Here is a 24,256-nt window from a genome sequence, read left to right on the forward strand (position 1 = left end):
ACGGACCTACCTTACAGGCAGCAGCGAATAGTCACGCGAAAAAAGCGATAATTATAACTTGATAATGACCATTGCTGAGAATACTAAACAGGACATAAATTAAAAAGCATAATAAAAATAATGAGTAGAGGTAAATGTACGCTATATACATGAAGATACACAATCAAAGTAAAAAATGAAACCATATTAGAAAAATTATACCCGTTCAAGTAATGAAGACAAACGTCACTCCGATTGCATAAATTGATAAATGTGCCATCTCTCCCTTGTAAGGTTGCGCCGACACACCCTATTTGTGAAGAAGCGCTGACCTCTGCGAAGTAGCCGACTCCTGTGCAGCACATTGAGCAGAATCCTTCGGAGGAGCTCTGACTACTGCGAAGGACAGCCGACTCCACTAAAGTAGCGCCCACTCCTGTGACCAAAGTGCCTCACCGTTAAGCCTAGTGCCGGGCTGCTCGTCGTTCATGTTTAGGCAGTGGCAGATTTGCTCCACGCACTGGCCCATGTCGAAGGAGAGACCGACGCAGCTCACAACGCACGCGCCAGTGTCCTGTGTCCGGCACGGGTCCGGCGCGGCTGCGAAACGTGCCAGAAGCACCAAAATAAGGCATAAGCTCAAAGGAAGGTAAATGACCCGCGTAAAATGAATATCTTTGAACACAACACGCGTTTTCTGTCCTGCCTGTGTGACTTTTTCGTTTGCAGTGTGGTCATGATATAGCGCGAAATTGACTATCGCATTCAGAGACAGCTGTCACCAGGGCCAAAGTTATCGTAAGAAGCACTCGATAGGTCCGATTCTCACCAACAACTAAAAGCAGTCCACCAAAAACGGGCGGAATGCCACCTCGTTTCCGCCACGACTCTGGCGTCGCATATATATAGTAGCGAATGCTGGGGTGCCCCTAGGGAAACCCCTGATGGCTTAAAATCATCAGGACCTTCCATTAGAGTTTTTCGCCGACTGAATAACCGACTGACAAACCTGAATATACATCGCTGGCAAGAAAGTGTGACGTCACAAACTTCAGTGTTATAAAGCCCACTGCGTGTGGTCATTACACTTTATGTAGAATGTAAATTTATTTATTTATTTATCATTTATTTGTGTGTTTGTTTATTTCATTCGTCTTTCAATATTCGCTTTTGATGATTTCTTTGCAAGAAATGCTCACACGCATATATAAAGACCGAAAAATAAACTTTTTGAACTGAACAGCATATTCAGAAATGGTAAAATTGAGGAATATATTTTTACATGACTTTGCTGTTATTGTAAACGATGCACCAAATTATGTTGGCTTAAAGAAAAGAGTATTGGCCCACCCGTCCCGTGACCAAATTCACAGCGTCAGTTCTTTTGGTTCTAAAAAAAATAAGCGCGTCGACGTCAAAGATAACACCACTACAGTTAACACGCACTGTGCGTTAGCTATTGTAAAGGGTGATAGTGAAGGAAGTTAAAGCCCCGGGGGGGGGGGTGGCATTTGAAGAAAATGATACCTATCGTTGTCATTTAAAAGAATGCCTTTCCCATGCCTCATATATGGGTCATATGTGTCGGCGATCTGTAGGTTTTGAGAAGACCGTTGATACCAGTCTGCAGAATGACTAAAAATTTGTGTTTTTTTTGTTCTATGGTGACGTTTCACAACAACATGAACGCATGGCGTACACCATTGAATATATATATATATATATATATATATATATATATATATATATATATATATATATATATATATATATATATATATATATATATATATATATATTGTGAGCATTATTTATGCGTCCCATCTTTTCATCTGTACATACTCATCATCACCAGTCAAGTTTAGGTTGTGGGGCTCATACTCGGGTCAATAAAGGAGAGTCTTGAGAGTACTCGACGCCATCTTACAAGTGGTGGAGAGTGCTGCCCGGTTCCTGCGTCGGACACCCCAGCGTCTTCTAGAATACATCCCTGGAGCTCCGTTCAGGCCGCCGCTTAAACGACCTGGGTCCGGTAATGTCGCAAGCCGCCCAGTCCAGCGTGCCAGCTTCGCCACCGCTCCCACCGCCAAGAAACCCTTCTCACCTGGTCACCAGTCCTCAAAAGGATCCTCCGCTGTTCGCAGGGCTTCCGGGTGAGGACGTGGAAGACTGGCTCGAGGAGTATGACCGCGTGAGTGTTATCAACAACTGGGATGAGCCTGCAAAACTCACCCACGTGGCATTCTACTTGAGCGGCGTCGCAAAGACGTGGTTTTTCAACCACGCCACAGATTTTCCGACATGGCCCGCCTTTACACGTCAGCTCCGCCAAATTTTTGCCAACCCGTCAGTGCGCTCGGATATCGCCAAAAAGAGGCTTGGTGCACGTGTTCAACGCCCTGGCGAGTCTTACACTTCTTACATCGAAGATGTTCTCGCCCTTTGCCGCCGCATCGACAACGATATGGCGGAAAACGACCGTGTGCGCCACCTGCTAAAAGGAATTGCGACTGTCGCTTTTAACGCGCTTGTGGTGCAAAATCCCCAAACCGTAGCCGATGTTGTCGCTACCTGTCAGCGCCTTGAGGAGCTTCAGACCACTCGGGTACAACCTGATATGTCTGATCTGAGCTCAAGTCATCATACAACAGAGCTGCGTGCACTGATCCGCAGTATCATCCGCGAGGAACTTTATGCACAGGCTTCACCTCGCCACCTTGACATTCGAACGACGCCACCTGCTACTAGTTTACGGGACGTCGTGAGGGAGAAACTGGCCTTGATGACTAGTACACCAGCTCCGAGTTCACATCCCATGCCCAGTTATGCTCACGTTGCTGCAACGACGCCTGCGCCCCACCAGAGCCTGGCCTCGATGACTGCCACACCTGTCCCGAGCTCATATCCTGTGGCCATGCCAACGTATGCTCAGGTTGCTGCTAGGACACCTGCACCACAGCAAAGCCCAATGCAGCTACCAGCGCCCGAAGTGCATGGTTCGCTCAACTCACTCGCACCGCGACCATCTTCCCAGCCTTACAACGCCTGGCGCAGTTCGCGACCGACTTGCTTCTATTGCGGCATCCGTGGTCATATTTCAAGGTTTTGCCGACGCCGTCAGCAAGACGAACGACGAAGCTACGATAACCTTGAACGGGACGACTTCTACGCGACTGGACCACCCTATCGTCGGCTGTATCCGAACAGCACACGTCGGTCGCCGTCTCCGCAGAACTTTGACCCAGTTGGCAGTTCCCGGTTCTCACGTCGTCGCTCACCTTCACCGATGCGGCGTTCCTCTTCTCCTTTCCGACCTTCTACTTCAATTCCCGACCGCCAACTGGAAAACTGAACAGTGCAGCTTCGGGAGGGAAAGCTGCATCTTTCGAACTGCGTCAAACTCCTCCGGACCGCCCATCGAATGTTTTATTGGTGTATGTTGAAGGTATACAGACAGAGGCACTGGTGGACACAGGCGCATCACTTTCCGTAATTCGTGCAGGCTTTTGTACCCGCTTGAAGAAAGTTAGGACGCCCTACGATGGTCCTCCCCTTCGTTGCGCAGATGGAGTCCCTATTCAGCCTTCAAGTGTTTGCACAGTCCGCGTTTTCATAGATGGCATCCTTCACCACATTCAGTTTCTTGTACTACCTTTGTGCACTCACACAGTAATTTTAGGATGGGACTTCCTTTCTTCGGCATCAGCTTTCATATCGTGTCGTCAGCGAGTCATTCAAATGTCAGCTACTGAGAGCTCATCGGATGTCGATCCATACAACTTCCGTTTCGTTGCTGCCACTGATTGTTTCATTTCGCCAGGAGATGAACAACTTCTAACGATCGCTTCGGATACTATAGTTAATGGTGACGTGTTCATAGCTCCATCAGTTCGCTCCAAACCTGCAGGGCTTACCATAGCACCCGGCCTTGTGCGGTTTAACGACGGTAAAGCATTGGTCACCGCCTTGAATCCAACTTCTTCGCCAGTGATGCTCCCCCAGGGCACTGCTGTAAGCTGCTTCGCTGACAGTGAGCCCTTTTCGCTGGTCCCCCTTCACGCAGAATCACCGCCTTTGTTTGCTACTACTGATATCAAGGCTACCACTGTTACCTTAAATGACACCACAAGTCCTCACCTCACTGCCGAGCAAAAGAGAGACCTCTTAGACCTTCTCCAAAAGCACAGCCTTTCATTTGATGTACATTGCAAAGTTCTGGGCCGCACCTCCGTTGCAGAGCACAGCATCGAAACCGAAGGCAGCTCCATTGTACGCCGCCGCCCATACCGTCTCTCTTCGGCAGAACGGCAAATCATTGAGGAGAACGTCGCCGACATGCTCAAACGGGATATTATTCGACCTTCATCCAGCTCCTGGTCGTCTCCTGTGGTGTTGGTCCGGAAAAAGGATGGCTCTGTCCGCTTTTGTGTTGATTACAGAGCGCTCAATAAGATCACGAAAAAAGACGTATATCCGTTGCCACGCATATATGATGCCCTGGACTCCCTACAAGGCGCAGAATATTTCTCCAGCCTCGACCTCCGATGCGGGTATTGGCAAATACCTATGCGCGAAGCAGACAAGGAGAAAACAGCGTTTGCGACGCCTGACGGGCTTTACGAATTTAACGTCATGCCCTTTGGCTTATGCAACGCTCCAGCAACATTCGAGCGCATGATAGATACCGTCTTACGTGGTCTCATATGGAAAACCTGTTTTTGTTATTTAGACGACATCGTCATTTATTCATCTACTTTTTCTCAGCACCTTAAGCGATTGGACGAAGTTCTAACGTGCATTTCAAACGCTGGCCTACAGCTCAATACAAAAAAGTGCCACTTCGCCAGCACAAGCATCAAAGTATTGGGTCACCTTGTGAGCAAAGACGGCGTTCGACCCGATCCCGACAAGATTGCTGCCGTAATTAGTTTTCCATGTCCGCGCAATCAAAAACAATTGCGAAGTTTCATGGGCCTGGCGTCTTACTTCCGCCGCTTCATCCGTCACTTTGCTCCCATTGCGGGGCCTTTACACAAGCTTCTGACGTCAGGGACGGATTTCACGTGGACTGACGAGTGCGAGTGTGCTTTCCAAGCCCTTAAGCGTGCTTTGACATCACACCCCGTCCTCCGTCACTTCGATGAGAGTGCACCCACTTTCCTGCACACAGATGCCAGCGGCCACGGAATCGGTGCTGTCCTCCTCCAGCGCGACACTTCACGTGAGAGAGTAGTTGCGTATGCCAGCCGCGCACTAACACCTGCAGAGCAGAACTACTCGATAACAGAGCAGGAATGTCTCGCTGTCGTTTGGGCCATCCAGAAATTTCGACCTTATCTGTATGGACGCCACTTCACTGTGGTTACCGACCACCATGCCCTATGCTGGTTGTCCTCGCTGAAGAATTTGTCTGGGCGCCTCGGTCGCTAGATACTGCGTTTGCAAGAGTACACTTTTGACGTTGTGTACAGATCCGGCAAACAGCATCAGGATGCTGACGCTCTCTCTCACTGCCCTCTGCCACTTTCACCTCCAACCACGCATCCTGAATGCCCCTCAGGTGATCAAGCGGCTTCCTCTTCACTCACGTTATCACCCCTGGCTGTTGCTGGGTCACTACCTTTAAACAACAGCGCCCAATTTGCCGCGTACCAACGTGACGACCCCTACTGTAACCGCATCATCGGATACTTGAATGGCTCGCCTTCTCCACCTAATGCCAGACTACGTCGTCAGCTACGGCTGTTCAAGCTAGAGAACAATGTCCTGCAGCACTATACTTACAATGCGGATGGGCATCGGTGGGTGCCAGTACTTCCCCATTCGCTGCGAAAACAAGTTCTCGAAGTATTGCACAACGAACCATCAGCTGGACACTTGGGATTTCAAAAGACCTACAACCGCGTTAGGAGCCGTTTGTTCTGGCCTGGTCTTTCTACCTTTGTGGCTAATTATATCGCTTCTTGCGCACTTTGTCAACGCCAGAAACGACCAACTTCAGCTCCTGCTGGCTTATTACAACCCATTCCATGTCCCGATGCACCTTTTGCCGTTGTCGGAATAGACCTCGTCGGGCCACTTCCCGTAACGCCAGCGGGCCACCGCTGTATCGTCACAGCCGTCGACCACCTCACACGATACGCGGAGACCGCTCCTCTACGCACTAGCTCCGCCTCAGACGTTTCCGCCTTCTTTTTAGAAGCCATTGTGTTGCGTCATGGTGCACCTCGCACGTTGTTAAGTGACCGAGGAAAGGCCTTCATGTCGACAATTCTGGACGAAATTCTAAAAACTTGTGGCACAGTTCATAAGACCACATCCGCTTACCACCCGCAGACAAATGGGCTGACAGAGCGATTCCACCGGACTCCAATCGACATGATATCCATGTACATCGGACCGAACCACGATAATTGGGACAATATCTTGCCGTTCGTAACATTTGCACACAACACCGCTATTCAACGAACCACCGGGTATTCACCTTTCTTCCTCGTCTATGGTCGTGCGCCGACATTCACCATTGACGCCTCTTTCTTCAATGCAATGACAAAAACGTCGACGACTACGCCAGAACATTTCGTCTCCCGGCTTGCTGAGGCCCGGCAACGTGCTCAACTCAACACGGAGGCCAGTCAACAAGACCACAAGTAACGCTATGACAGCTTTCGTCGAGACGTCACCTTCCGTCCTGGAGGTGAAGTACTACTTTGGACGCCTGTTCGCACACCCGGATTGTGTGAAAAGTTTCAGTCTCGCTTTCTAGGACCTTACGTTGTTTGTGAACGAACATCTCCTGTCAATTACCTTGTTACTCCCGTCGAGGGTTCCTCGGACCGTCGTTACCGTGCCTCCGAGATAGTCCACGTTTCGCGTCTTAAACCCTTTGTGCGCCGTACCTTTCCCGCCTAAGTCTCGGCCGGGCCGGCCGCTCAAGTGCGCGGGGAAAATAAGTGTGAGCATTATTTATGCGTCCCATCTTTTCATCTGTACATACTCATCATCACCAGTCAAGTTTAGGTTGTGGGGCTCACACTCGGGTCAATAAAGGAGAGTCTTGAGTGTACTCGACGCCATCTTACAATATATATATATATATATATATACATATATATATATATATATATATATATATATATATATATATATATATATATATATATATGCTTAAGAGCTGTGCTGTCTCCCGAACTCCTCCGAACAGAGCATTTCGCTATAATATGTAGGAAGACAGTTCGGCTACGCCTTGGAAAAGTCACAAGAGTTTTTTTTTTCTTTGAACCACTGAACTGCAACGCGATGCTGGAGTACTACCGACGGAGCCGTTACACGTATCTCCTCCTCATTCCTCACTTAACAGAGCAGACGCTGTCGCTTGGCGGCAACTGCGGACCAATTCATTTCCTTGCCTTACGTGAATAGCTTTGATGCGACTCTCTACTACTCCTTCAGTGGACCCGTAACGACAGTGTACCACTCTGCATGAGAATGCTCTGCCCCACGGGGGCATTCCTCCGTGCAGCTCAGCTGAACGCCGGCAGCTAACTGCTCAGCTAACGCGGGCAGGAACAGCAGCAGCAGCTGGTCCAGTGGGTACAGTGGTCCCTAATGGGTTAAGGCAATGAATTCCTGGACTGAGGGCGCCATCCAACGAAGGCTCTCTGTATATACATTCGCTAGCAAAAGTTTATTCTCTCTCTCTCTCTCTCTTTGACGAAGCTGCGTGCTCCTAAATAAAGAAAGAGGGGGGGGGGTGGAGGAATGTTCGCGGGCCGCTTGTTTGAGACTCACTCTCCACCACGGCCCTGGCTTGCGTGCTGCACTCGCAGTGGTCGCCCCGGCAGTACCCGTGCGGCAGCTTCTTGAACTGAGTGCACGCCTCGCTGCACTTGGCGTCGTTGTGGTATTTGCACGGGTTCTCCACTGCGCAGGCGCGAAGGTTCAAAGAAAGGAGATACAAATGACAAAGACGGCGTTGTATGGACAAAAGAGCACTTGTGACGGCCAAGATATCAAACTATCAAACCATACTGTCGAACGAGTTGACGGTTGATAATTTTGGGGCTTTAAGAGCGATTGATTGATTGATATGTGGGGTTTAACGTCCCAAAACCACTATATGATTATGAGAGACGCCGTAGTGGAGGGCTCCGGAAATTTAGACCACCTGGGGTTCTTTAACGTGCACCCAAATCTGAGCACACGGGCCTACAACATTTCCGCCTTCATCGGAAATGCAGCCGCCGCAGCCGGGATTTGAACCCGCGCCCTGCGGGTCAGCAGCCGAGTACCTTAGCCACTAGACCACCGCGGCGGGGCGGCTTTAAGAGCGAGTTTCGGGTTTTACGTAACTAGTTGTGTTGAAGCGCGTATGTAACGGAAAATATTAAGGGCACCCTATCGGCCTGGGGGACTGGCGCTTTTTCAAGCCGAAGAGATTACGGTATTTCTCATGGCTTCCCCCTTTTTCACTTCGTCTACGTGCAGGTGAAAATAAATTATTCCTGATTGATTGATTGATTGATTGATTGATTGATTGATTGATTGATTGATTGATTGATTTTAAGACGACTAAATTTAGGTACATTATGTACGGCATGTCTCAAGTGCGATAAGCGAAGCGGGTGAGAGGGCCTTTGGAATAATTTCGAAAGGCCCTCCTAACGCACACTGGTTTCGTTAGCATTACCTATATCTAGATGTAGCCGTAGCGGTAGGAAGTCAAACCCCTGTTATAGATCTTGGCAGTGAGACAAAGCTGAATAATGGGCATAAGATGTACCTGACTGGGCACAAGCAGGCCAATCGATACCAGCCATGTTAGCCAGACAAATCCTCGTCGACGGGTTCAATATGCAATACAGTTCTGACATTGTAAGCTGAGAGATGCAAATTGAAGCACTTACTGCTGTATGAGTGAATGCCACCGATGAAAGCTGAAATGAAGAAGTCAAGTGAGAAAAAAAAACAAATTTTCTTGTCTACAATACCATGAACGAAAATCAGACGAACAGACAGGTTAAGCTAACTCAGATACGACTCTTTAAACGCTTTATTGCTTTTGTGGGTACTTTCCAATAAGGCCCATGACATGAAGCGACCCCCCAAAATAGCCTTTGTTTATTACATTATACTAAAGTGACAACAAATTCATTTGACAATGATGTTATTTGTGAATGTGCTACGACGACAGATGAGCACGTGTTTGAAGCAAAGGAAAGCCAACTTGTGAAAACTGGTGAAAGTTCGTTGAATTTGATTCAAGTCACTGTACGCTCCGAGTTCGAAGCGCTTTTCGCGCATTTACATTACTGCTCTGTAAAATCACCATATGCTTATTTTAATTATAGTGAAATAGTAAATGCAGCTGCTTCCTGACTGCCTGCAATACATTAGTTTATTGAATAATTATTTTATCATCATCATCAGCAGCAGCCTAACTACGCCCACTTTAGGATGGCCTCTTCTATGTCCCATCAATCGACGTGGTCCTGTGCTTGCTGCGTCCTCATTACCCCCTATATCTTCATAATCCCATCTGCCCATCTAACTTTTTGTCTCCCCCTGGCGCGCTTGCCTTCGCCTGGAATCCAGTCTATCACTCTGAATGACCAGCGGTTATATTGACTTCACGCTACGAGCCTCGGACGTACGCATTTCTTCTTGATCTCGAGTAAGATGGCCTTAAACCCCCTTGTTACATGACCCGTTGTGCTTTTTCTTCCCTTGTCGCTTAAAGTTACACCGATCATTTTTCTTTCCATTGCTCACTGCGTCGTCTTCAATTCAAATTGACCCCGTCTCGTAAACCTCTAGGTTTATGACCCGTAGGGCTCATAGGTAACAGTAAAATGCAGCTGTTATGCACTTTTTTTCTGATTAATTGGAGCCAAATAAAGCGGCATTTTGAAGTCTACTTCTACCCAAAAGTGACGTTGACGTGTTCAAGAATCGAAACAGCTGATCACCCTGCGGCTGTGCCACATGGAGATTGACATGTGAGTCGCCGCACGCAGCCCATGTGCTAACTTGACCCTGATGCATCCAAGCGTTGTCTTCTGTGTTGCTATATTGAAATGCACCAATCGCTGAATCCAGCCCGGTGCCACAGCATGGTAATTGATGGCAGCGCAGACAAAGAACACGGACAAACGAAGGCGCAGAATAAGGACAAAAGGTCCTTAGTGTGAACTACAACCAATTACCATACTACCATATCAACAAGTCGAAATTGCCACCCTCAGTGCCACAGCGTTGTAAAAGAGACAAAGAAGAAAAGACTGATACAGAAAAATGGAAGGCCGTGAGGTTAACCATAGAAGCTTCTGATCGGCTACTCTACACTTGGAGATTGGGAATGGGGAATAGGAAGTTGACAGAGGGGGAAAGAGGAGGGAATAGGGCAGGTAATTCACTGACCCGTGCAGAACTTCATCGCAAGTCGGGGGCGTTCGCACAAGCAGTTAGTCCTCAAACAGCGCAAGAGTACCTTCACTGCAATGTGGGCATCGAGAAGTGACGGAGGTGTCGTAGCACCTGCACGGAAAGTGGCCGATCATCCAGTCGCAGCAGTGCGTCACACAGTACTTGCCTCTCCGAGAAAAATCGAGGACAGTGACACAGCAAGTGGTCGATGTTTTCTTCTCTGCCGCAAACATCTTAAGTCGTTCTCGTTTACGTAATGTATGCCTTTGTGAAGGGAACTCCCAACCGAAGCTCATATAAGCGAAGCTTCACGTCGATGAAGGCCAGATGGAGGTTGGAGTCACAATTGCTGCAATCTGTTATATGTTGTGTTATGCCTTGTTGGCAACTCTAGATGGAAAGAGGGAATGTTTAAGAAAAGAACAGAAAGGCCACTCTCGTTGCCGCCGACACACCAAAAGTCCCGTGCTCGGTGTCACAGGTGATCTGTCAGTCACGTAGTCTTCGAATATGTCAGTAACGCTTTCGTTGCTTCTCGTACCTGTAATGCGAATCAGCCGAGTTCACACCTATATCGCACAGTTCCGCTCTTTAAAATCTTGCAGGGCCAGTGCAAGCTTCTTCTATTTCTTTAACATTCGGTGTTGTACAGTTGGGGAAAAAAGAAAATGAAAAACTACAGCTGTCCCAACAAGTAACCTTGTCATACACTCTAAAAAAATATTGAGTAAAAAGGGTGTCTTTTTGTCCCACAACAAAAATCATCATCAGGCTTGCGTGCGCTTCCTTTCTTGAAAACTCGGCGCTGGCCACTTTCCTATCGAGAATGCAATGTAACCCTGATAATGGGCATGTCGATCGTGAGCGGAATGCACTGGGCGCGGGGCGATAGCGCAAGGATGGAACGCAATATAGATGACGATTATTGTTGTGGGACAAAAAGACACCTTTTTTACTCGCTCTTTTTTTTAGAGTGTACAGCTAGCAGCTATAAACAACTGGTCACCACAATTGCGCCACAATTGAAGAATGTACAAATCGAAAAAGAAACACGAAAAATGAAGAGACGAAGAAAGATAGAAAGCTTGTTGTCATTTTGGAGAACTTTGTATACGACTTGTTATAACTTCCACACATTGCTTGCGCGCTATGACGATGCTTCAGCAAAGGGTTCCTGCTTTTACATTCTTGTTTGCTGCATTTTTTTATTTCCCTTTGCTGCGTCTCCACTTGTTCTAGAGCACTTCTATGAATGACGATAGTTATAGCGCGAGAACAAAACGACGACACAGAGACAAGAAGGACACGAAAGACAGTGTCCTTCTTGTCTCTGTGTCGTCATTTTGTTCTCGCGCTATAACTATCGTCATGCCATACCAACTAGCCCAAGCTGTCACACTTCTATGAAGGAGCTTTTAGAGCAACCGCTGCCTTAAAAGTAAGAAAAAAAAGGTGACATATGTCTGTGTCAAGTATAGAGGCGAGAGTCTCCGCAAGTCGTTGAACCCATTACTGAGCGTCGCGAGTGTAAGCTTTCATCCAGCGAGTCGCATTCAAATCACTTCGCGAAACACACCGGGAGCCATCCGCGTCAACACAATGTCCCGGTCTCAGGTTTTCCTACACGATTCAGAAGAAACAACTCGCGACTAGAATACGTGGAGGGTAATTACCGCCCTTCCCATATGATGCCAAGAGTGCGCAGGTATAGATGAAAAATATACGAGGTGTTTCAGCGAATTCATTGCAGCCGTATTGAAGTCTATACGACGAAGATTCGAGAGCTTTTGCCCTATCGGAAAAAGGGAGAGGCGGGGGGCAAGCCTTGTATGACACGTGCCTACCTGGCGTAATACACATCTATCTATCTATCTATCTATCTATCTATCTATCTATCTATCTATCTATCTATCTATCTATCTATCTATCTATCTATCTATCTATCTATCTATCTATCTATCTATTTATCTATCTATCTATTTATCTATTTATCTATCTATCTATCTATCTGATCTATGTATGTATGTATGTATGTATGTATGTATGCATGCATGTATGTATGTATGTATCTATCTATCTGATCTATGTATGTATGTATGTATGTATGTATGTATGTATGTATGTATGTATGTATGTATGTATGTATGTATGCATGTCGGCCTGTCTATCTTTTCGTGATTTATTTATTTATTCATTTATTTATTTACTTATTTTTTATTGCCCTAAGCTCTCGCCATACTGTACTCTTCCGCCGTACACAAGCGGGAGTTGAACCTTCATCGAGCCGCATAGCAGCGCAACAGTCCAGTTGCTATACAAACTACAACGACAGTCACGCGTTCGCATCCAGGCAACCACGAGATGTGGAAGCATTAATTCTCCCGTGACCTCATCTGATTGTCAAATCAGACACGGCTGATCTCACAAGCCCGTGATCGATAGTGTATACATCATTGTAAAACCCTCCATAGTGAACACGCGAGTGACCACGGCAGTTTCGATAGCCGCGATTCTGTACCCTACACCACCGTTGGGTTTCTTTTATTATTTCTTTTTTGTGTGTGTGCAGCGCCAGCGATGCAATTAATGTCATAGTAATATCTTGGATTTTACGTCCGCAAAGCACGATGTGATCCCGAGAGACGCCGCAATTGACGGCTCCGGAAATTTAGACCATCAGTGTCCTTTAAACTTGCGCTAACCTCGCACAGTACACGGGCCTCAGAAATTTCGCCCCCATCGATACGTGGCCGCCGCATCCAGGGTCGAACCCATGACCTTCGGTTCAGCAGCCGAGCACCTTATTCACTGCTTCAACGTGGTGGTATAAATGTAACCGCTATAAGACGGTTACCTTAAAAATGAAAACCGAAAGGAAAGGAGTCAGAATTCCAGGCCGTGACTGATACTGCTGTTTTTTTATATATTGTGCGTGCATGTACGGTCATCTTTACGAGCAACGCGTATAATAAACCGCTCGGCCAGCAAACTTTATTGATAATAACTAATTTATTGAGTATGCACAAATTAGCCCAACAAAAAGCTTTGATACTGACTTCAATTATGCAGGGTTGTGCCTGGATAGTATACTACTCTGTCACAGCAGCAATGTGTTCACTGCAACAGCAACGACAACTATAATATTGTCCCGACGTCGAAACAGAGGTCTTGCGGCAGAAACTGAGACACCAGAAGCAGGTAGGTTCTTTTAATAGAACGCGCAAGAGAGAGTTCTTCTTTTTCATCCATTTCATAGTACTTCATAGCACATGCACAACTGTCATTGTCTTTCTTTTTGACAAGCACGTGACATTTGCCTCCCTCCGAAAGAGGCATCGTCCCGATGCGCAACCTAGGCGCTCTACCAGGCGTATGAAGTGGTCGCGTTAACTGGATAAATACGGTTTCATACGCACGACGTGTACGACTTCGGGTAAATGATTTTGACGCCTAGAACTACAGTCAGTGTCAGGAACAACTTCATAGTTCACGTCGTTCAAGCGTCGCGTGACGCTGTATGGGCCAAAGTATCGTCTTAGCAGTTTTTCCGATAGTCCACGTCGACGTATCGGAATCCAGACCCAGACCTTGTCGCCTGGTGTGTAGCTTATGAACTTGTGTCGGGGGTCGTACCGTTGTGCATCTTGATGCTGTTGATGACAGATGCGCACACGCGCGAGCTGTCTGGCTTCCTCGGCGCGCTGAGTGAACTCTTCGGCGTCCACATGGATGTCGTCAAACTCATGCGGCAACATGGCGTCCAACGTAGTCGTGACTTCGCGACCATAAATCAGACTGAACGGCGTCATTCCAGTGGTTTCTTGTCGAGCGGTATCATAGGCAAAGGTCACGTACGGCAATATCTGATCCCAGTTTTTATGCTCTGTGTCAACGTACATGCTGATCATGTCTGTGAGGGTCCTATTGAGGCGCTCTGTCAGTCCGTTTGTCTGCGGATGGTAAGCCGTTGTTTTCCGGTGAGCTGTACCGCTGAGTCTGAGAACTGACTCCAAAAGTTCTGCGGTGAAGGCAGGTCCTCTGTCTGTAATCACTGCTGTCGGAGCGCCATGCCGAAGGACGATGTTTTCGATGAAGAACTGAGCGGCCTCTGCTGCTGTGCCGCGCTGCATAGCTTTAGTCTCCGCATAACAGGAGAGGTAATCGGTGGCCACGATTATCCATCTGTTACCTGTTGTGGAAGTTGGAAAGGGGCCCAGGAAATCCATTCCAATCAGAGTGAACGGCTTCGCTGGTGCTAGGACTGGATGTAAGAGACCGGCTGGCTTGCTGGGAGGTGCTTTGCGTCTTTGGCAGTCGATGCAAGTTCGCACGTGATGGTTAACATGAGCGGGTAACTTTGGCCGGTAGTACTTGCATCGCAGTCGGCACAATGTTCGGGTGTAGCCTAGATGACCAGAAGTTGCTTCATCATGGCACGCTTCCATAATTTCCTTTCGAAGAGAGGCAGGCACGACGAGCAAGTGCGGGTTGCCGGTTGGTGAGAAGTTTCTCTTATAGAGAACATCATTTCTCAAGCAAAAAGATGGCAGTCCTCTGGCAAATAACCGCGGCACGTCCTTACGTCGTCCTTCTAAATATTCAATGAGTGGTAACAGCTCGGGGTCACTGCGCTGCTCCTGTGCAATAGTGGCCGTGTTGACGACTCCCAAGTATGCCGCGTCGATGTTTCCGTCATCACGACCGACAGTCTCCACTGGCGACCGTGAGAGACAGTCGGCGTCGGTGTGCCGCTTCCCAGATTTATAGACGATGGTCATGTCGAACTCTTGCAGTCTTAGGCTCCAGCGTGCCAAACGGCCAGATGAATCTTTAAGGTTGGTGAGCCAGCACAAAGAGTGATGGTCGCTAACAACCTTGAAGGAGCGGCCGTACAAATATGGACGAAATTTGATGACCGCCCACACCACGGCGAGACACTCCTTCTCGGTAGTCGAGTAGTTCTCCTCCGTGCGAGAGAGAGTTCTGCTGGCGTAGGCTATTACTCTTTCACAGCCGTCTTGCCACTGCACCAGAACGGCACCCAGACCTACATTGCTGGCGTCAGTGTGAAGTGCTGTAGGGGCTTCCTGGTCGAAGTGCGCGAGGACTGGAGGTGTTTGCAGGCGTTGTCGTAGTTCATTGAACGCCATTTGCTGTTGTTCACCCCAAAAGAAGGGGACGTCCTCACGTGTGAGTCGTGTCAATGGCGCCGCAATAGACGAAAAGTCCTCAATAAATCGCCGGTAATAGGCACACAACCCTAAAAAGCGTCTCACGGCCTTTTTGTCGCATGGTGCAGGAAATTGCGCTACGGCGTCTATTTTGGCCGGGTCAGGTCGAACACCCTCGTGACTGACGACGTGGCCTAGGAAGTTGAGTTCGTTAAAACCAAAATGACATTTTTCCGGTTTTAAAGTAAGGCCGGCCGAACGTATGGCTTGGAGGACGGTGAATAAACGGCTGAGATGTTCCTCGAATGTTGCTGAGAATACAATAACATCGTCGAGATAGACCAAGCATGTTTGCCACTTCAGGCCTGATAGTACGGTGTCCATGAGACGTTGAAAAGTGGCTGGCGCCGAGCACAACCCAAAAGGAAGCACCTTAAATTCGTAGAGGCCGTCGGGCGTCACGAAGGCCGTTTTTTCACGATCTCTCTCGTCGACTTCTATCTGCCAGTAGCCGCTTCGGAGGTCCATTGAAGAGAAATAGCGCGCATGACGCAGCCGATCGAGTGAATCGTCTATGCGGGGCAGTGGATAGACGTCTTTCTTCGTGACTTGGTTCAACTTGCGATAATCAATACAGAAGCGCAAGCTGCCGTCTTTTTTCTTGACCAAAACCACGGGGGACGCCCAAGGACTTTTCGAAGGTTGTATGACGTCATCCGCGAGCATCTTGTGTACTTGCTTCTGAATCTCCTCGCGCTCTTTCGGAGACACACGGTAGGGGTTTTGCCGAATTGGTCGCGTGTTGTCTTCAGTAATGATGCGGTGCTTGGTCAATGGTGTTTGCTGTACCTTTGACGTACGCGAAAAGCAGTCTTCGAATTGGTGTATAAGTTCAAGCAGGCGCTTCCTATCAGAGGTCGGTAGCGTAGAGCAGATGTCCACCGACAAAGTTGTCGAGGCGGGGACAGCCGCGTCATCTGGTTGCAAGGTAAAACAATCCCCGGCTTGGTCTACATCGTCGTAGTAGGCAATTGCGGTACCCTTCTGGATTTGACGGCGCTCGTTGCTGAAGTTTGTGAGCAGCAATTCCGCCTGTCCACCAGTAAGCGCCAGGACGCCCCTCGCGATGGAAATGCCTTGCGTGAGCAAAAGAGTGACTATGTGCTCCGCTATCACATCTTTATAGCAAGGACACCCACTGGACACCGACACAAGGCAGCAGGATCTCGGTGGGAGTGTCACATCGTCGGCTATTCGCAAACGGCCGCGTGGTTCTTCACTGCTGTTGTCGGCATAAGGATGAGCGCAAAACGTCACCATACGTTGAGGAATGTTGATAACAGCGCCATGATCTTGAAGAAAATCCATGCCCAAAATTAACTCTTTACAGCAGTCTGGCAACAGGACGAAAGTGGCCACGAAGCTAGAACCTCCGATGCGAAGTCTAGTGGTGCATTTACCCGTGGGTGTCATCAGCTGACCACCAGCACTCCTTATGTGCGGCCCTGTCCACGGTGTCTTGACCTTCCTGAGGCGGTCGGCGAGCTCTTGTCGCATGATTGAGAAGTCGGCGCCAGTGTCGACCAGTGCTGTAACGTGATGTCCGTCAATGAGAACGCTCAGATCGGCACGTACAACTTCTTCAGCATTATTATTCGTCGTCGTATTCATCGTCGTTGTCGTCATACCTTCTTGCGATGATTGGGGGAACTTTTCAGTGTGTCGACGATTGGCAACCTTGCCCCCCGAGGTCGCATCAGTTAGTTTCCCCGGCGCGGGCTAGGCGAACGGCCTCTGGTGACGTCCGCGTAGCTCTGAGGGAAGTCACGGTGACGCGCAGGTGATGGAGAGCGCCAGCGACGCGGTGGGGTTGCTTGAGCAGGCGATAGTTGATCGGCATCGTGGGCACGACGGTCTTCGGAGCGGAAAGAAGCGGGACGAGAAAAGTTCCCGAAACCAGAATCACCGTGACGGCAATAGCGGGCAATGTGACCGGGTTCTCCGCAGCGGTAGCAAATAGGTCGACGGTCGGCCATGCGCCACAAGTCAGTTCGGCGAACTGGTGGTCGTCTCGTAGAATCTCGTTGCCACCAAGGTACGGCAGTGGGTTGTGGCTGGAAGGGCGTCGCCACAAATGTCGGTGGAGGACGACGGACTACATCAGCGTAGCTCGCTGGATGTGGCTCAGGATTTGGCGCGGGTGGTGTAATGGCTTGCCTCAAATCCTGGCGGACGATTTCGGCAACAGATGCGACTGGCGGTTGGGCAGGGGGAACGCAGAGGGCCCGAAGTTCCTCACGCAGTATTTCTCTAATCATTTGCCGCAGGGAACTTTCGCATACGGCAGTGTTCTGAGCTGCAGCACTTACTGCCGTGTGGTTCTGCAGGCGGTCAAAGTGTCGGCGTCGTTGTTGCAGCGCGCGCTCGATGACTGTCGCCTCTCTTACGAATTCATCTACAGTTGTAGGTGGATTTCTTACGAGGCCCGCAAACACTTGTTCCTTAACACCCTGCATCAGGTGACGCACCTTCTTCGCCTCGGGCATGTCAGGGTCAGCTCGTCGAATCAGACGGATCATACCCTCTGCGTACATGGCGGCTGTTTCATTAGGTTTTTGCACGCGTGCCTCAATCACTTGCTGTGCGCGATCCCGTCGGTCCGAGTTCAAAAATGTAGCGAGGAGCTTTCGACGGAAGTCTTCCCAAGATTGGAATGTAGACTCGCGGTTCTCATACCACGTGCGAGCGCTATCTTCCAGTGCGAAATATGCACGGCCAAGTTTGTGCTGTTCGCTCCAGTTGTTGGATACAGCGACCCGTTCGAACAGTTCGAGCCAGTCTTCGACATCCTCGTACTCTTCCCCACGGAAAACTTCAGGAACGCGAGGATGTTCAAGAGTTACCTGCGAGGGAAGAGTGGTCTGCGATGGCGGGATAACCGTGGATGTCGTAGGAGCTGCCATACTGGAAAAAGGCGGAACAGGTGCGGACTCTGGACTTAGGCCTAGTAGGCGCCGACTGAATCGGTGCACTGGAGTCGTGACGAGGGGCTGAGTCTCTGGACTAGGTGAACGGGTCCGAGTAAGACTGTCCTGCATCAGGGTGTAGGCTCCAGCACCTCCACCAGTGTCCCGACGTCGAAACAGAGGTCTTGCGGCAGAAACTGAGACACCAGAAGCAGGTAGGTTCTTTTAATAGAACGCGCAAGAGAGAGTTCTTCTTTTTCATCCATTTCATAGTACTTCATGGCACATGCACAACTGTCATTGTCTTTCTTTTTGACAAGCACGTGACAATATCACCTGAAACACTGCTATACTACTGCAACTACTACACTGCCATTACTACCACTGCTAGTACTGCTGTAGCAGCTCCTCCTCCTCCTCCTCCTCCTCCTCCTACTACTACTACTACTACTACTACTACTACTACTACTACTACTACTACTACTACTACTACTACTACTACTACTACTACTACTACTACTACTACTGGCCCCGCCGTGGTGGTCTAGTGGCTAAAGTACTCGGCTGCTGTCCCGCAGGTCGCGGGTTCAAATCCCGGCTGCGGCGGCTGCATTTTCGATGGAGGCGGAAATGTTGTAGGCCCGTGTGCTCAGATTTGGGTGCACGTTAAAGAACCCCAGGTGGTCGAAATTTCCGGAGCCCTCCACTACGGCGTCTCTCATAATCAGATGGTGGTTTTGGGACGTTAAACCCCACATATCAATCAATTACTACTACTACTACTACTACTATTGATACAACAAAAAAACAAAATAAAGAATGGAATAAGGAAAGAAATACAGAAGGAAAGAGACTACTGGTACTGCAAGAGCAAGAAAGAAAGAACGAGACGAGCGACTCCTGGCTAGACCAAACTTAACTCGATAATTCAAGAAGCCCCTATAGTGCTGCGTCGCTCGGCGATGTAAAAGCTGCTCGTGGGTATTAATCAACAATACGTACGCTATATACACAGTATGAGTTTCCGTAGGAGCTTTTTCGCGTACTTTAATTGCAGCTATCGCAGGATCCGAGGCATCCGCAGGCGGCACTTCGCGGGAAAACTTTTTTTCTTCTATTTTTTGCTCTGCGTATCCTTCCATGCGCACCACTTTTTCAGAAGCCTTTCCTGTCAGGCGCCACGCTATATCATGTCACTCCAATCATCGCTGACTACTTGAAAGAGGCGAGGGCTCAGCTAGTTAAGTAAGCGGATAGTTTCAACGCAAAGAGAGCGTGAGAGACAGACAGAAATAAACGAAGAGAAGTGAGAAAGAGAAAGAGAGAGAAATGAGAGGGGTGAGTGAGGGACGAGCAAAGCGCCGTATGTATCCCGATGACATTCCGCGAAAGCCGTTTACTTGCGAAAACACTCGTGGCAAGTTTATAACGTGGCAGTTGTCCGCAACGAGGCGCCACTTTTTGCGAAGTTTATTTTTCCCGTGATTGCGTGCCAAGCCGCATAGCTTGTACGTAGCTTACACAGTGGTTTATATCCACACGCTGTGATTCGACGGTCGTAACTTGCAGCGCGTCCTGGGAACCCAAGGCTGGGACTAGCATCTCGTTGTAGGCAAACGCAAACTCTTGAAATTGTATATGAGCCATTCAGCTATGGCAGTCATTTCGGGGAAATGAGCACTTTAACAGTTCTATTTGCTTGATATCTTTATTCTTTAACAGATCTATTCGCTTCAAGGCGCGTATTTTAAGCAGCGTTTGTTAATTCAGTCGACAATTTCATATCAAACAAGGCCATTAGTTAGAACATACACGCCGCCCCAGCTATATTTGGTCACAGTTTTAAAATACGCAGACGCGCTATGGCAACGCAATCAAATGCTCTATGCATTCGGTCACGCTCTATGATGGGGCCAAATGGATGTTAATTCTTGGAGCAAGCCAGACAATTGTTGCTGTTTTTTAACTGTGTAATTATGTATTTTTATTTTTAATGAACCGACTTTGAAGAAACAAAGGTGGCTGAAGAACATCAATCGAGAAACTCAGCGTGCAAAACTACCAAAAGAGTTTCGACACTGTAAGTTAGCTTGCACCCTTATGGGTGCTTGCGTGAACACCGTATACAATAAGTGTGTTTTGACAAACCAAAACACACTTATCGCAGGGTGTTGTAGACACGCAAACCACCCTTAAGGGTGCATACTGGTCTACTGAGCAAGGAATTCTACAATATCTACGAGATGCAACTTCACAGAAGAAGGCTCTGAAAGCGCTACTACACTTTTTGTGATCGACCGGCCTTACTGAACGGTTGTAGCTAGGACGCCCTTCCTGTGTGTGTTTTCGTTTTCACATGAGTGCACGTGTATTTTTTTTCCTCTCTATCTACCCCCTCTTTCTTGCCTTTATTTCCTCGCCCCCAGCGCTGGGTAGCAAACCAGATGCCAATATCTGGTTAACGTCCCGGCCTTTCCTTTCTCTCTCTCTCTCTCTCTACTGCGTAACTTCATATCTTCTAAGTGTTGGTACTCCGCTTAATATAGATGTCCGCGACATACTATATAGGCTTGCGCGCATATGCACACCATGATTTCAGTGCTCCCTAACGTTCGGGGCGCCTTATGAACTAGTCTTTGTGTGCATGTGCGTCTTAGCTGATCCTCGTGCGTAAGCGGAATTGCGGCGCCAGCAAATAATCTCTTACCTGCTGCTACAGCGTTGTACACTGACGTGTACGTGTGAATTGTGCCCTTTTATGGGTACCAGAAATCTACGAGAAGACGTATCGGCCCGATTATATCATGTGCGCGTGTTCTCAAGTCAAGGAAATTGAGCACGCATCGTCTGAAGAGCGCTATGTGTCCAGTTATATGGCGATCTATAGCAGATAATATAGCAATCTTTCCTTGCCTGGACGTCATCCCGGTAGATGTACGAGAAAATAAAGCAATTTTCAGCTGGTTCATGAACTCATAGTAAATTCGAGACCGCGGGGTGCGTTACAATGATTCGCACGCTTGTTCTCGGGAGCCTTGGCTACCGATCGGCAGCGCTTTCCGGCCCCGCTTGAAAGGTGCTGCACAGCCTTCATTAAGTGTTATCTTAGCCCTCCTTCGGAACGCCCTATACAAATCTGAACGGAAGTGTTTTCGTAGAAATGTATGGATTACATGCATAGAACTATGTTGTCTCGAAGTAGAGTGCATCCTCGAAGAGACAACGCGGCCAACCGTTCGCTAAGTGTGGCTGTGTGTGAGCTCTAAAACATGCGCCGGTGCTCACTTTTTTTCCCACCGTGTCATGCCCAACCAATTCAGTACGAGTCCAAACGACGTCCGTCACAACTCGACTCACGCACACACAAAAGCTGTGAAGAAAAAAACATAACAAGTGGAGCGAGACATCTAAAGTTCGTGGTCTGATTCACTGCTACGAACGCCTGCTTATCGAGCCGATCGATTCAGTCACGTCTTCTGAATACACAGTCACGCACAATATCCACCCATTATTTTCATTTTTTTCTTCGTTTTCTTTTTGCCATCAGCATTTATTTTATCACGACAACACTCACCGTGGTAGCTGATTTGAAACGAATTCTTCAAGGAAATGGGAAGCAGACCTCACGAAAAAAAAAAATCAGAGTTATGCATAGCCGATTGCTAGGAGCTGGAGCGACCAAGCACGGATGGAGAGAGAAAGAAACAAAGAGAAAGAGATAAAAAAAAACATTGAGCAACTGACAGAGAGTGAAAGACAGAAAAAGGGAGAGGGGAAAGAAGGACAGAAGAAGTGTCAATTAGAAAAAGAAGGAAAAAGCAAAAGAAGAAAGTGACAGAGTCTATAGAAATAATGTGAAAGAACGCGACAGAAAGAAAGAGAGACAATATATAAAATAAAACTGACAGAGTGAGCATGAAGAGAAGAAAGAGTTAAATGGAGAGAAACAAGGCCCAGCTCCGTTGTTCCTTTACATTCGGTACCACAAGCGTGAACATGCCTTGTATTTTTTTTGTTTTTTTCACGCAATCTAATCGCTGGTTTCTTCGTTTCGGCCTCGACCCTAACAAATAGCTTCACGAAATATGCGCCCCCTAACAAATAGCTTCACAAAATAAGCGCTCGAAAGTGTTCTATGGCGGTTATCTACAATGCGCCCGGAAGTTTTCAGGACGGTTTCGTATGCACGCGTCAATATTAACGTGCGCGTATAACTTAATGGCGGCTTTGTACAGGAGTTATACCCCTGTTTTCAAGTGACTTCATGCCACACACACACAAAAAAAAAAACGGAGCACCGACTTTATATTATCTAGAAAACGTAAGCAGTGTATCGCGAGTCATACGCTGACAATGCCTTGCAGTGTGCATTGCGGATCGATAATCACGTGGTTTCCATTCTGTAGAAATAGGCTGGTGATGATGATGACTTAAATTACCTCGCCAACTGCGTGAAACAAACAATTTCAACCGGAAATGTGGTGGCCGCTCTACAAGGTCACACAGAAATTGTGCTCTTTTTCACGGGTTCTACAGGATAGCATTCACCCCCGAATAAAGTTTCCAGTAATGCCCTCCCGTCCTAATGTCTCCCGTGCGTCGTCAGGCTTGAATAGCACGTGCCTTGATTGGAAAATAAGTTCATTAGAAATCCGAATAATTAGAAAACATGAAAAATAATGGAACTTTCAGCTAAATTTCTTTAGGAAAGGAACGCTGTGTCAGCAGAACTGTCATACTTAAAATTACGAGAATTGCGTATAGTTAAAGCAAGTGCTCGTTTTCATAGTATTTCACCGCCGTCGCTTTTTCTTAGCTGTAGCCATGTTTATTGCCATGTGCCAGCGTTAATTTTCGAGCAAAATGCTCAACTGTAACAGTATCCCACGTAAAAGCCCGGTTTGTCTCGTAACGCCGGCTCTTGCAGCACAACAGCGTTCAGTGTTAAGCGTATAGAATCTCCATGACGGGACGAGACAAGACAGGAACGGTAACAAACGCACGTTATACTGGATACATCGCCTCAGCAAGGCACAACTAAGCATGCCAGCAACGTTCGATAAAGTGTAGTACATCGCCACTATTAGAAATACAACAAATTCAACTTGTTCCTCGGTTCGCTTTGTTCTCGCGCGAGTCACAGGCGAGAAAAGCACGATACCTGCCAAGCAGCAAGCCAGCCGTAACGAAGCCTTCGCATCCAACATTCCGTGCACAACAGTCACGCTCCAAGGCGCCCTCTCGCACAATAGAGAACAAGGTTAATGGGCGACAGAAACAAAAGAAGAAACAATGAAAGACACCGCTACTCGGAACTACGTCTAGGGGACGCAGACTCGGAGGCCCGCGCGGGACCAATCGACGCGATTCGCCCGCTGCGCGTCTTGAGAGGCGACTGCGCTGCCGTGCTGGCGACTCATTTCGCACGAGAGCGAAGCCAGGTCGCAGGTCGTAGATACGCCAGGCACGAGCAAGGAACACGTGTAAGCTAACGTGCGGGATCTCGCGTTCGCAGCAAACGCTACAGTTGTCGCCGTTGCGTCTCCTTCTCGAAGTTTTTGCCCTCTCTTTTACCCCCCTTTCCTCCTACTCTCGCTTACTCTTCTCCTGTCGCGGCCGGCTTAACGCGAGTGTCACGCGTTTCACGTTGTGATGCACATAAGTGGACGAAAAAAAAACAAAAAAACAAAAAATGAAGGTCACTCAGACTTTTTT

General features: G+C 48.2%; 1 protein-coding gene across 1 annotated transcript in view; it reads right to left on the reverse strand.

The window, feature by feature from the left end:
- Positions 1-23,991, reverse strand: part of LOC119165357 (uncharacterized) — a 33,730-nt gene extending 9,739 nt beyond the window's left edge. The window contains exons 1-4 of the mRNA XM_075870454.1: positions 23,703-23,991; positions 8,886-8,915; positions 7,771-7,902; positions 436-579 (exon numbers count right to left, since the gene is read on the reverse strand). Of these exons, the coding sequence (XP_075726569.1) occupies positions 436-579; positions 7,771-7,902; positions 8,886-8,915; positions 23,703-23,748 (352 nt within the window). The 5' untranslated portion in view covers positions 23,749-23,991. The remainder of the gene's footprint in view (positions 1-435; positions 580-7,770; positions 7,903-8,885; positions 8,916-23,702) is intronic.
- Positions 23,992-24,256: the final 265 nt, after the last annotated feature.

Source organism: Rhipicephalus microplus, chromosome 8 (assembly GCF_043290135.1).
Source record: "Rhipicephalus microplus isolate Deutch F79 chromosome 8, USDA_Rmic, whole genome shotgun sequence".
Taxonomy (NCBI): domain Eukaryota; kingdom Metazoa; phylum Arthropoda; class Arachnida; order Ixodida; family Ixodidae; genus Rhipicephalus; species Rhipicephalus microplus.